At 41.4% G+C, this 14622-nt stretch overlaps 1 protein-coding gene and 1 long non-coding RNA gene across 5 annotated transcripts in view; one reads left to right on the top strand and one right to left on the bottom strand.

The window, feature by feature from the left end:
* The window catches only part of ARHGAP10 (Rho GTPase activating protein 10), a 358841-nt gene that overhangs the window by 57340 nt on the left and 286879 nt on the right, over positions 1 to 14622 (bottom strand). For all 4 annotated transcript variants that reach the window (XM_081544290.1, XM_081544292.1, XM_081544291.1 and 1 more), the window contains one exon: positions 795 to 942. In XM_081544290.1, coding sequence (XP_081400416.1) covers positions 795 to 942 — 148 coding nt within the window. The remainder of the gene's footprint in view (positions 1 to 794; positions 943 to 14622) is intronic.
* Positions 9203 to 11282, top strand: LOC145527035 (uncharacterized). The gene is made up of 4 exons (XR_014069419.1): positions 9203 to 9344; positions 9468 to 9565; positions 10693 to 10797; positions 10986 to 11282. It is a non-coding gene; the product is annotated as an uncharacterized LOC145527035 (long non-coding RNA).

Raw genomic sequence — 14622 nt, 5'->3', positions numbered from 1 at the left:
AGGTACTGGATTTGTTCCTATCTTCATTTCTTCCCTCCCTTTGACAATCACCTCATACCTCCAAACCAATAAAACCTTGGTAGTTTCAATCTTATTCTCCACACCAATGATCAAATGGTTACAAATCAGCAACTGGGTGTGTCCCATGAGCTCACAGCCTTGTTTTGTCAGGATCACTGTTTAGAATTCCAATTTGAGACAGGTGGCAATACTGAGACAGGTGGCAACCACAGGACAACAGTGAGCGGGAACAGGGTGGTTCGGACGTAAAGTGAGGGCTTCCACTAATCAGAGTCCCAGTGTAGTTTGGTCCACTCAGTCTAGCCCTGACTGTGGTCAGTCTGCCACCGGATAAGCCACCTGCCTCAGGAGAAAGTCCGGAAACTGGGGCAAGGATGGTGCGGAAGCACAGACCCAGAGCAACCGTGACCTGCGCCTTTGATCTCAATGCACTGAACATCGGACTGGATCTGCTCCTCTGGCAAAAGACCTGCTCTCATTTCAGTTCCTCTTCCATTTGTCTCAGGGTTATGTAACCTCACAGGAGGTCACACAAGCCTCCCAAAAAAGAAATGTAAGCTGTCTTTTTCAAAGTAAAAAAAGAACCGTGCATAACAAAGACAAACACAAACTGAAATTTTGCATGCTCTCCCTGACACAAAAGCTTTACCCTCCCTGCTAATCTCAAAAAATTATAATCTTAAGGGTAGAAGGAAGCTAAAAACACAAAGGATGGGAAACTATGGTCTGCCCTGGGGACAAAGGCAAGAAGAAAAACGTAATGAACATCTTACCATCTTCCAGTTCAAGACAGAGATTATATACAGCCACGGGTCTCTTAGTCCTCTGGCCCTGCCTCTTTGATTGTCTTGGCGGAGCGTTTGGGGGTGCTGACAGGAGGACTGGCTCAGGCAATGTGGCATCAGGCGGGGTCCTAAAAATCTGCCATCGAAACACAAAGGACATGAATTGTTTTTCATGAATGGAAACTTGGGTTTTGCAACAGTATACCAATCCCAAACAACATTTGATTTGGAGTCCATCCAAAATGGGCTGCTGGAGCCAAAAATCCATGCCTTTAAATTTGGGGCATAAGTCATAAATCTTTTATTTATTTTTAACAGAAGATTTCAAAATAAAATTTCTCATTAACAGTAAGTAAAAGCAACATCAAATCTTTATATTTCAAAATAGAGTCATGCCCAAACTAAACGAGTCTAATTATCTCCATCAGATGTAGACAATACCACAGCTCTTCATCCACAAAGGAAGGAACCTGGATAAAACACTAAAAACAAATATCTCATTCAATTTCACACAGGGTTATATTTATGCCAAAATGCTATTTTCAACTTTTTTTTCAAACTACATAAACAGAAACATATGACTGCAAATATTTTTTACACATTTAAAAATAGCCTGTGCTTATGAAATTACCTTTCAGAGTCCACATACATTTTTCATAAAATGCTCTGTATGTTTAATCCATTTAATACCCTCCAACCTCCCTTAAATATTTCCCCTCTATTTATGAAACCTAGAATATCAGCACCTTCATTATCTACAGTGTCATTCATCCGTCAGCAATAACACATTAATTAAAATGTGCTGATTCTTTCCTTAGCAAATTTTTTCTTTGAGAATCACAAGCTGGGCCATGCGTGCGTCCTAAGTTGTTTGTCCGACTCTCTGTGACCCTATGGACTGTAGCCCGGCAGGCTCCTCTGTCCATGGGATTCTCCAGACAAGAGTACTGGAGTGGGTTGCCCTGCCCTTCTCCAGGGGATCTTCCCTATCCAGGGATCAAACCCATGTCTCTTAGTCTCCTGCATTGGCAAGAGGGTTCTTTACCATTAGTGCCACCTGGGAAGCTCCAAACTGTGCCATATAGGGAAGCTTATCATAGAGGTAATTTATTATAAAATTTCCATTGCTGCCAAGACCTGAGTTCAGAAGCTTCCCATCCCCAACACTGGAGTCCCTTCAGCCTTCAATGAAGTCCTAATATAAAATATTTAGACATCACCCTAACAGACACTGTATCTCCAGAGCACTGACGTTCTAAATGTAGACACTTGGAGAAAGTCAGCTAGCATTAAATAAACCATAAATATAAAACTCACAATAAAAGGCACTGAGTGAAAGCCCCATTGTTGCACAGAGATTATTATTTATGCATCTTAATAAAAATAGGTGTATGACTTGTGTATACAAGTGAGGGTACCACATATATGTATTATATTTAATAGCTAACCAACACGTCAGAATTATATTCACAATCTACAAGTTCTCATCTAAAAACTATCATATACCAACAGAAATAAACAATCTCAACAGAGCTTTTGCTTTATAGTACCATACTGCCCCCTCATGTGTAAACGGAATAAAAAATGGTTTAAATTACTATGGACAAATATTTGCTTGTGAAAATTTAATTTTGTGCTCCAACTGGTAACCTGCTAATACCACATTTCCACAGACTTTGTGTTCCAATAGGGTGCTCTAGCAAATAGCAACTACTTATCTGCCTTTAAAAATCCCCTTCTGTGTACACTGTTTTCCACAGCTGGCTTTACTGCCATGTGTCATGATTCCAATCAAGGAAGGTTGCAGAGTGATGGGAACAGGAGAGAAGTTAGGCTGTAAAGAGGATGACATGGTGAAACAGGGAAGAAAAGATGGGAAAACCTGATCCCATGAGGACAAACCAGCACCTATGTGTGACCAACACTGGGAAGAGCCTGCGGCTTATGTTCAATCTTTACAAATACGGCACCTGCCTCTGGGATGTTACTGGAATCGGAAATCAAACAACACAGAGCCAGTATCCCCAAAGCATAAACAGTGGAAAGGGTACATACGACGAACCAGCACAGTTATAGCTGATAACCGTCTAAGCAGACCTTTCTAGAAGATCGCACTGCTTGGAATGACGTGAATGCTGACCCTGTTTCGCATCCCCTACCTCCCCCACCACACAGGGTGAGGGTGTGGGGAGTGCAGTGGGAGAGCAGTCCCAGTCTGCAGAGCAAACTGGGACCCAGGCGTGTGACTCCTAGATTTCTGGGGGTTGATCCAAGACATCCTGGGGCTGGGCTTCCGGAAGATTTGAAATAGTTCAGTTTACATCAGAGTATCTAGGAGAATCTTCAGGCAGTTAGTTCAGTCGCTCCGTCCTTTCCGACTCTTTGTGACGCCATGGACTGCAGCACGCCAGGCTTCCCTGTCCATCACCAACACCCAGAGCTTGCTCAAACTCATGCCTACTGAGTCGGCAATAACATCCCACCATCTCATCCTCTGTCATTCCCTTCTCCTCCCACCTTCAATCTTTCCCAGAATCAGGGTCTTTTCTAATGAGTCAGTTCTTTGCATCAGGTGGCCAAAGTATTGGAGCTTCAGCTTCAGCATCAGTACTTCCAAGGAGAATATTACTCAGCCATAAAAAAGAAGAGAGCCCTGCTGCAAGCAACAACGTGGATGACGGCACTGTGCTCAGTGAAATAAGTCAGACAGATAAAGACACATATGATCTCACTTACATTGGAATCTTAAAAAGAAAGAAAGAAATCTCAGAAAAAAACCAAATTCATAGAAACAAAGAACAGATTGGTGGCTGCCAGAGGCAGCCCTGGGAATGGGTGAAGGTAGTCAAGATGTACAAACTTCTTTGAGTTATAAAATAAATAGGTTCTGGGGGTGTAAAGTTCACCATAGTGACCATAGTTACCAGTACTATATCATATACTTGCAAGTTGCTAAGAGAGTAGTCTTAAAAATTCTCATCACAGGAAAAAAAAAAGGGTGACTATGTGACGTGATGATGGATGGTAACTAAACTTACAGGGGTAATATTTCACAACATATACCCATATCAAATTAGTTGTACATCTTCAACTGAAACATTATATGTCAATTATAAAACTGAAGGAGGGAGTATATCTAAGAATGGGGATTGGGCTTTGGGGGATGGGAGTGATTCTGTTTTTTCTGTGATTTGCATTTTAAAGCTCCCCAGGTGATTCTTTTGTGTAGTCAAGGCTGAGAAACAATTATTTAGATAGTCATTCCACAGCATTCTGTACTTTCTTTGGATGGACTAAATCTATGTTGAAACACCAGAAAAGTTGTTTCAGAAAAACTGGCACTGGACATATGCAATCAATTCCTTGGATCTTCCCAAGTTCTAATTAGGGGTGAAATGTTTCAAAGATTCTAATGACCCACCATTCTCTCAATAAACTCTATGTGAATTAGCATTCAAAGAGCCAATCTATTAGCAGATTGGTGGTGGTGGTTTGCTCAAAATTCTCCAAGCAAGGCGTCAACAAACAGTACCTGAACTGTGAACTTCCAGATGTTCAAGTTGGCTTTAGAAAAGGCAGAGGAACCAGAGATCAAATTGCAACATCACTGGATCATAGAAAAAGCAAGAGAGTTCCAGAAAAACATCTACTTCTGCTTTAATGACTATGCCAAAGCCTTTGACTGTGGATCACAACAAACTGTGCAAAATTCTTCAAGAGATGGGAATACCAGACCACCTGATCTGCCTCCCGAGAAATCTGTATGCAGGTCAAGACACAACAGTTAGAACCGAACATGGAACAATGGACTGGTTCAAAATTGGTAAAGAAGTATGTCAAGGCAGTATACTGTCACCCTGCTTATTTAACTTAATGCAGAGTACATCATGCAAAATGCCAGACTGGGTGAAGCACAAGCTGGAATCAAGAATACCAGGAGAAATATTAATAATCTCGGATATGCAGATGACACCACCTTTATGGCAGAAAATGAAGAGGAACTGCAGAGCCTCTTGATGAAAGTGAAAGAGGAGAGTGAAAAAGCTGGCTTCAGACTCAACATTCAAAAAACTAAGATCACGGCATACAGTCCCATCGCTTCATGGCAAATAGATGGGGAAACAATGGAAACAGTGACAGACTTTACTTTTTTGGGCTCCAAAATCAGTGCAGATGGTGACTGCAGCCATGAAATTAAAAGACACTTGCTCCTTAGAAGAAAAGCTATGACAAACCTAGATAGCATATTAAGAAGCGGAGACATTACCTTGCCAACAAACGTCCGTTTAGTCAAAGGTATGGTTTCTCCAGTAGACATGTATGGATGTGAGTTGGACTATAAAGAAATCTGAGTGCCGAAGAATTGATGCTTTTGAACTGCAGTGTTGGAGAAGACTCTTGAGAGTCCCTTGGACTGAAAGGAGATCCAACCAGGCAGTCCTAAAGGAAATCAGTCCTGAATATTCATTGGAAGGACTGATGGTGAAGCTGAAACTCCATTAGTTTGCCCACCTGATGTGAAGTACTGACTCCTTGGAAAAGACCCTGATGCTGGGAAAGATTGAAGGCAGGAGGAGAAAGGGATGACAGAGGATGAGATGGTTGGATGGCATCACTGACTCGATAGACATAAGTTTGAGCAAGCTCCAGGAGTTGGTGAAGGACAGGGAAGCCTGGCATTCTGCAGTCCATGGGGTTGCAAACAGTCGGACACGACTAAGAAACTGAACTGAACTGGTGGTGGTTTAGTCACTAAGTTGTGCCCAACTCTTTGCAACCCCATGGACTACAGCGCACCAGGTCATTTTCTTCTCCAAGGGATCTTCCAGACTCAGGGATCAAACCTGTGTCTCTTGCTTGGCAGGCAGACTCATTACCATTGAGCCACCTGGGAAGCCCATCATCAGATTAGGTGGTTCCAAAGCAGAGATGATAACTTGAAAAGGTACTATCCTTGTTTTTAAGTCTTCCCAGTTATGGAGGTTTAGACATATTATTAAAAGAGTGTTTTCTCATCTTTTCATCTACATAGTAAGAGCCATATGTACACCTCATGTTATTACAGGGATTTAATGAGATATTTATAAAGCATTTGGTACAGTACTTGGCACCATTAAGTAACCAGAAATAAATAGTAACTACTGTATTATTGTAGTAGGATCACATCCAGTAAATAATGATAATAAAAATGAAGACAGATCCTTATTACCCTACTCAACTGCCATTTTAAGAGGTTGATAGTTCCTTGAGGTCTTGAATATCCCTTAAATTCACTGTTTAGTCGATTGAAAGTGTTTGTAGAAAAGCTCATCAAGCAGCTGACTAAAAGGAAGCAATGAACAGCATCTCCTCAAAATTGCCAAGTCACCTAGAATCACACAATGGTTTCATATATTTACTTCTGTATTTTAGCACTGAAATTTAACATTTAAATTACTTCCTCTATCATTCAATACATTTCACATTTAATAAACACCTACTAGGTGGTAGGTTCTCTCTGAAACAATTTAACATTCTCAAGAACCTTGGAGGGAAGTATTATTACTCATGGGTTTTTAAAATGATAAAAGCTCAAAGATTAAATAGTCAGCCCAGATGGCAGAGTTGGTATCATAACTCTTAACTCCAATTTCAAAGCTCCTGTTGCCCATTTGAAAAACAAATTTAATTCTTAAAGAAAAAAACCACCAATTATATTGTCCTGATGTATTCAGAAAAGTACATCTGGAGATTATCTGTATAGAGTTACCATCGATGTGTTTTGTTCTAGACATTTCAAGAATACATTACCTCTCATATGTATTAGCCTTGTTTGCCAATGCACCTACCACAGTTCTCAATTATTTTTTTTTTTAGGCTACAAATCTATGCTCTCATGGTTTTCTCTGAAACTTCAGAAATTATTTTAAAAGATACTCTTTTTTTATTTTAAAAGATATTCTTTTTAAATTCAGAAGAGGAAAGAGTAAATTATTTACTTTAAAATGTTGTCTTCTTTCTTGGCAATCTGATTCTAACAGTTAAAATTTAGCTTACCTTGTTCTACATAGCCAAGACATTTGTCTGCTTTAAATATAACATTGATTTTCCAATTCCAGAACCACTGCATGGAGGCAAATTCCTCTACCTCCCAGGTCTCATTCCAAAATCATGTGACTCTCCCAACTTCCCCATATCATGACTCCTTTGCTCTAGGGCAAAAGATGAACTCAACTCAAGGAATAGATCAAGCCTACTCAAAATCTGTTTTTTCCAGGGTAGAAAATTTCTCCACTGTACCTATGTATTTACAACATAAGAAAAACTCAAACCAGACAATCCAATGACAAAAAACAAAAATCCACACATAGGCACGTCAGGTAAAGAAGCGCTTCCTCGGGTCTCTGAAGAGTGCTAGCACAAACAGAAGTCTGGCACTACCGCTCAGAGTCACAGATTCCTCAGACTCAACAAACTGGATGTTTATACCCAAGCGATGCAGCCATACACATAAATACCTCCCTGGGTCCTTCACGTTCTGCTACTAGGGGCCTGTGTGGAAACGACCAGGCAGCCTCTGCCGGAATACTTTGCAAAGAATAGGAAAGAAGAACGGGCTTCTGCAAATTTCACTTCAGTATCCAACTCAAGCATTTGGTTCAGCTGAAATCTCATGGACAGAGGCTACAGTCCATGGCGTCACAAAGAGTTGGACATGACTTGGCGACTAAACATCATCATCATGGGTAAAGGAAGTTAAGGGGAATGAGGTCCTTCTTTTTAAAAAAGAGTTCAGTGGTCTTTCTTGTGATTAGGGAGATTACTAATATGTTTGTATATTCCTGTCATCTTGAATAGTGACAGTTGCAACTACTGGGTACTTGCAGTATGACTGACATTATGCCAGAAGCTTAACTTACAAAGATTTGAACCCAGATTTCCTGATTCCAGCATGCCTGTCTTCATCACCATGGCCGTCCACCTCCAATACCACCCAGTTAGGTTAGGCCCATTCATCTTATGTCCTTTTTGGTGACGTCATATCTCATATAACTACATCTATCCGTAAACAGGTTCAATAAGAAGACATTGGAAATCAGTACATATTCTCCTTAGTAAACCTTTAATATAGAAAAGAGGGACAAATAAAATTTCCAATCTCTGTTTTTTTTTTTAAATACAAAACTATATTGGTACATACCTGAAGCCAGCACAACATTGCAAATCAACTATACTACAATGGAAATTTAAAAAAATACAAAATACAACAGACTAGGGAAAATAAGTAATAAAAAGGAAGTAGACTCACAGAGAAGAAACTAGCGGTTACCAGTGGGGAGAGGGAGTGGGGGGAGGGACCACTCAGGGGTAAAGTATTAAGAGGTACAAAATACTAGGTGTAAAATAAGTTACAAAGACATGCTGTACAACACAGGGAATACAGTCAGTATTTTGTAATAACTGTAAAGGGAAGTTCATCTTTGAAAATTGTATTGTTGTTTGGTCGGTAAGTCATGTACGACTTCTTTGCGACCCCGTGAACTGCAGCACGCTTCCCTGCCCTCTACTATTTCTCTGAGTTTGCTCAAACTCAGGTCCATTGACGCCATCCAATCATCTCATTCTGTCGACCCCTTCTCCTCTTGCCCTCAATCTTTCCCAGCAAAAACAATCACATAAAAAATAAAAAAATTAAATAAAACACGTAACTACAAAATGGCCAAATATTTCTTCCGGTTCAGAGTCTCTAGTGTGTCTGGACAAACACGTGCTACCTGGGGGCGGTGTGACTCTAGCCCTGACCGATCCATCTCAACATGCTTTCAGAGTTAAGCTGTGGGGTGAATAGTACAGCAAGAGCTCTGAAAACGTCCAACTGCCTCTTCTGGAATCAACATTACCCCAAGACTGAATGTGCATTCCACAGAAAATTTAACTAGAACTGATAATATAGCAACTGACAGTAAGACCAGACCCTGGAAACAGTCTAAGGCTTCACGTTTTATTCTGGTTCAGTCAAACTCAGAATCTGCGAGCTGAAAAGGCTCCTCGTTATCGCCTCACCCCTGCATCTCAGTGGGACAGACTGAGGCCCTGTGGCTAAAGATCCCCTCATATTCTATTCACACCACCGGCTAACGGCAGATTCATTCCCAGATGAAGGTCTCAGTGTTGCCTGCTCTCTCTCATCATGCTGGCACCGACCCTTTCTTTCCAACAGACTATCCTTTATGCATGAACTTCCTCATCGGGGAGATTTTTGCTCAGTAGCTGAAATTCTTGAAAGTGCCTTCACATGAATTGTTGGACACAAGCCTCAACACACGGACCCAGGAGGCTGACACGGGAGCACAGTGCAGGGTCTTGTTCCCAGTTCTGCTGACACCCGCCAGCATGAGGCTATTTCCGTGATGTCACAGAGGAGCGGGAGACACAACAAGCCCCAGGGTGTCCATCCCCCGGGCCCCAGCTTTGACAGCGGCCCTGGCTCACTGTGAATGTTTGAAGAACAACAGTTTTGGTTTACAATCTTCCCAAAAAAGAAAAGAAAGGCAAAAGGTGTATTGGGAGTAGGGGTGGGGGGGTAGGGGGTAGGGGTAGGGAGTAGGGGTGGAGGGGTCCTTGTACGCAAGTTAAGTTGTTTCAGTCCTGTCCAACTCTTTGTGACCCCATGGACTGTAGCCCGCCAGGCTCTCGTGTCCACAGGATTCTCCAGATAAGAACACTGGAGTGGGTGTCCATGCTCTCCTCCAGGGGATCTTCCCAACCCAGGGATTAAGGTGGGTTCTTTACCACTAGTGCCACCTGGGAAGGCCCACTGCGGGGTGGGGAGGGATTTATCAAATCAGTACCACTGTTTTTCTTTCTAAGATTCCGACTGTGGGGACCTCCCTGGCAATCCAGCAGTTAAGACTCCACCTTCCAAAGTAGGGGTGCAGGTTTGATCCCTGACTGGGGAGCTAAGATCTCACACGCCTTGTAGCCAAAAACCCAAAACAGAAAACAGAAAGAATATTGTAACAAACTCAATACAGACTTTAAAAACGGACCACATAAATATTTTTTTCATTTAAGATTCCAACTTTAATTTCTGGAGACATTTTTCCGACCTCTTCCCAAGTCCTAGTGCAATGTATATGTTGACTTCTACAGCTCTCTGCGCTCCAAATAGGAGAATACATAACTGACTTTGGCTCTTGACGTCAAGATTTCAGTAACTGACAACCTTTATCAACAAGGTTTGTAAAATGTAACGTACCCCAAAACTACCCATCCCAAACCATGGGCATTTTTTCAGTGATAAAAACCGCTGATGCAACATCAGTGCTTTAGTCTTCCTAGTGTTCCACAAAGACCAAAAAGAGGTAAGAAGAAGAAAAACCCTGATAACATACTGGAACCAACTGGTATTAAAGAAATTCGCATATGCTCACCAAATAACTTTCTCCCTGATCAGTTCATGAGGTGAACCTCTCCTGATTAAACCAAAACTGCATCGTTCTTACATTCACGGTGCAAACACATGTTCCCAGTTCTAAAATGTTGTTTTCTGGTTTACAAACCTTTAAAAACACTCCAAGTGCATTTTTTTAAATCAATTTGCACCTGCAAACATTTGGGAAATGCAAGCATACACTTTCTGAAGTCAGAAGAAAACACTTCCCCAAACACAGCTGTAACCTGACTTTCATAACCCAAATGTCTACAAATATTCTTAAATGAATAAAGAGCCAGTGGTTAGCTAGAATTTTTTTCTGATCAATATGTCCTTCGCTCATACACAAACATAAGTTTATACTTCTCTTACAGAAGTCTAGAATAACACTGAAGAAATATACACCATGTCAACAATACAGCATATTCCATACATGATATTCCTTTTTCTCTTCCTCCTCCTTCAATGTAGGTGTACAACTTCTCCTGAGGTCCTTTTACTTCTCTGTTACTCCAGCCTCCTTCCAGGACTCAAGCCTGCCTTAGAAATCACATGGTCCTAACAGTGGCACAGAAGGTCAGGACACAGGAAGCCTAGCATCTGCAAAAAGAGATCTCTGCCAGCCAGGGCTAGCTCTGGCTATGACAAAAGTCAGACTTGACCTCAATGTTATCTGTGTTTAAACTGAATATAAGTAAATGCATTTAGAACTGACTCATCAAGGTAAATGAAATGTTCAAGGTAAATGATATTTTTTTCTTTAGGCATGTAAGCCAGGACTCCTACTCATTTGGGTAGGCAGGAATGACCATTTCTCTGAAAAGAAAAATAAGCCCTGGACCTACGAATTCTACAAAAGGAAATGTGTGAATTTTCAAAAGTGAAGAAAACATCTCCTCAAGACCTGCATATGATTACATTTAACAGAATCATCTGAAATCTTTTTTCCAAATATGCACGCCCCCAGGCATGGCCTACATATTTAAGAGATAATGCAACACACTTTTTTTTTTTTCCATTTTAGCTATCAGAATAAAATGCCTAAAATGCCTAAAGCAAAACCATGTTCTGTATGTGATCAATGGTGGGATTTTATGAGAAGTTGCATAAGGGGAGAGGTGAGGTGTGATTTAAGCCTTTATATTTTATCACTGCTTCGAAAATTTATGTGACTAGTTTGTCTATTTTTAATAGCAAGTTTCTTTTGAATTACAATTTATTTGTTACAAAAGTGATAACTAATACACATTATATTCCTTGCAAAAATCCTGAAAAACACTCAAAAAAAATATCTATAAAGATGAAGCCACCCATCATCCCACACACAAAAACATTTCTGTTAAAATGCTGATGACTATTCTTCAGAGTCTTTTCTTCCCATGCAACACCTATCTCTTAAAAGAATCAACCCATCAGGACAACTGTATGTGGAGCCCAGGTTCCTAGAGTTTACCAGAACACAGTCCCTAGCTGTACTTGAGAGGTGACCTCTGCTGTATGCATCTGTTAGAAACAAGCTTTGGGCAAGATTCGATTTCTCAACACATTAGGGCCCAGCCAGATTTCAACCTTCCAATTGAAATGTGTTCCTAACGAGGGTTTAGAAATCAGGCATACATATTTTTAAGAACATTCCAAACAGCCCAGTGTTTTAGACCCTCATCTTTGCCAACTCAAGGCTACATGAAGGGCATACATACTGGAGACTGAAAGTAGCCTTTCCTTCAATGCATATGCACAATTCATCTTCTTAAGCCTGAACCGTGATGAAAGCATCAACTGTACTCAGTTCCTGTATCTTATAGGGAACGTCTCAAAAGGTTAATGCTTAGATTCTTGGATTCCACCTCAGTCTGGAACTTGTGCATCCTCTGTCTTTAGTAGCTGTGTTTGAAGCGAAAAAGGGAAGATTTCCCTCCACGGAGCTCACTTCCCCTAGGACCAGCTTTGACATACAGGTTTCCAATAATGACAAAGGAGGCAATGATGCGTTAAGTGTATCCCTTCAACTGGAAGGAGAGACAACAGTCAGGATAAAACCGCCAGCAACCCACACACTGAAGAGTGCAGAGCCCCTTCCTGTTTTGCTGTCGATATTCTAATTATCAAGTATCACTTAACATCAGTATGAAATGTTTTTGTTTATTTGTTCAGTCTCTCAGTCATGTCCAACTCTTTGACACCCCATAGACTACAGCACGCCAGGATTCCCTGTCCTTCACCACCAGCTCCCACAGTTTGCTCAAACTCACGTCCATTGAGTCAGTGATGCCTTCCAACCATCTCGTCCTCTGTCGTCCCCTTCTCCTCCTGTCTTCAATCTTCCCCAGCATCAGGGTCTTTCCCAATAATCAGCTCTTTGTATCAGGTGGCCAAAGTACTAGAGCTTCGTATCAGGTGGCCAAAGTATTGGAGCTTCGGTTTCAGCATCAATCCTTCCAATGAATATTCAAGGTTGATTTCCTTTAGGATTGACTGGTCTGATCTCCTTGCTGTCCAAGGGACTCTCAAGAGTCTTCTCCAGCACCACAGTTTGAAAGCATCAATTCTTTGGTGCTCAGCCCTTCTTACTGTCCAACTCTCACATCCATACATGACTACTGGAAAAAACATAGCTTTGACTATACAGATCTCTGTCAGCAAAGTAATGTCTCTGCTTTTTAATACACTGTCTAGGTTTGTCATAGCTTTTCTTCCAAGGAGCAAGCATCTTTTAATTTCATGGCTGCAGTCATTGTCCACAGTAATTTTGGAACCCAAGAAAAGAAAGTCTGTCACTATTTCCATTGTTTCCCCATCTATTTGCCACCACATGTTTAGACCCTGTCAAATTGGGTCATGCATGATTATCCTTATCACACAAGATTCCAACACTGTATCATTATGTATATGCTTATTTGCTGAGAGGTGAGCACCTTATGTTTAAGATTTTTATGTAACATAAATCTCCACATCAGTGAATACTAACTTAAAAGGGTAAAAACCTGCTGGAGGGAATGGATTCGTAACTATTCCCGGGTATCTCCTAATGGGTCAATTACCATCAATTACAAAGAGATCGGTGCATTTATATTGAGAAATCTGGCAGTCACCACCCATAGCAGGGTTTTTTGCTGTTGTTGTTTATTTATTTTAAATTGGAGGATAATTGCTTCACAATATTGGGCTGGTTTCTGCCATACATCAACACGAATCAGTCATAGGTGTACATGTGGCACCCACTCTTAAAACATGGCTACAAATTCCTTGATATTCTTCCCAAAAAGAAGCAGTGTCCATTTCCGCCCTCCCTTGAACCTGGGCAGGCTCCCAACTGAGTCAGTCAACAGCATGTGCTTAGTGATGCTCTGTGGTCTCTGATGCTAAACCACAAAAGGCTCTTTGGTCTCTGCCCTGTTGGCTGAAATCCTTGCTCGGAGCCCTGACGCTGCCACACTCTACAAGGAAGCTCAAAATTCAGGAAGAGGCTCGTGTGAATGTCCTCTGCTCAAGAGACTCAGAGGAGCCCACGCTCAGGTCACCCCAGCCCAGGCATCAGAAGTGAGTTACTACAGAAGCCTCCAGATGATTCCAGTCCCCAGCCATTCAAGACTTTCCAGCTGAAGGATTCTGAAGAATCAACATCACTTATCTATTGTCCCAAAATATATAACCAGAATCTAATTGTGAAGAAAAAGTCAAAACAGATCATCTTGAAAAATAACTGGCCCACATACTTTGAAAAGTACCAGTATCAGGCTTCCCTGTTGATCCAGTGGTTAAAAATCCACCTGCCAATTCCGGAGACATGGGTTCGGTCCCTGCTCCAGGACGATCCCACATGCCACGTGGCAGCTAAGCTTGAGTGCCACAACTCCCGAAGCCTGAGCGCCTCGAGTCCATGCTCCACCACAAGAGAAGCCTGTGTACCACAACTGGAGAGAAGCCCCCACTCACTGCAACCAGAGAAAGCCCACCAGCAGTGAAGACCCAACAGAGCTAAAAATTAATAAATCTTAAAAAAAAAAAAGTACCAGTATCGTGAAAAACAAAGACTGAGAAACCAGTTCCAAATGAAAGGAGATGAAAGAGACATGACAATTATTAAATACACTGCATGACACTGGACTGGATCCTGCACTGAGGGCAATTTTTCTGTAACAGGTATCATCTGACAACTGGTGAAGCATGAATAACCCATACGTTAGTGCTTCTTAAATACTGATGCGTGTACATTCACTCAGAGGTCTTGTGAAAACACAGATTCTAATTCGCAGGCTGGGGTGGGGGCCCAAATTCTAATTTCTAAGAAATTCGCAATTTGTATCGACATGCTGGACTATGACCACACTTAGAATGACAATATATTCAATACAGCGTCCATGCCAAACTTCCTGAACTTGTCCTTGTTTTTGTAAGACA

The sequence above is a fragment of the Giraffa tippelskirchi genome, chromosome 11, assembly GCF_054371585.1.
Source record: "Giraffa tippelskirchi isolate mGirTip1 chromosome 11, T2T-mGirTip1v1.2.pri, whole genome shotgun sequence".
Taxonomy (NCBI): domain Eukaryota; kingdom Metazoa; phylum Chordata; class Mammalia; order Artiodactyla; family Giraffidae; genus Giraffa; species Giraffa tippelskirchi.
This window is presented reverse-complemented; position numbering and strand designations above follow the sequence as displayed.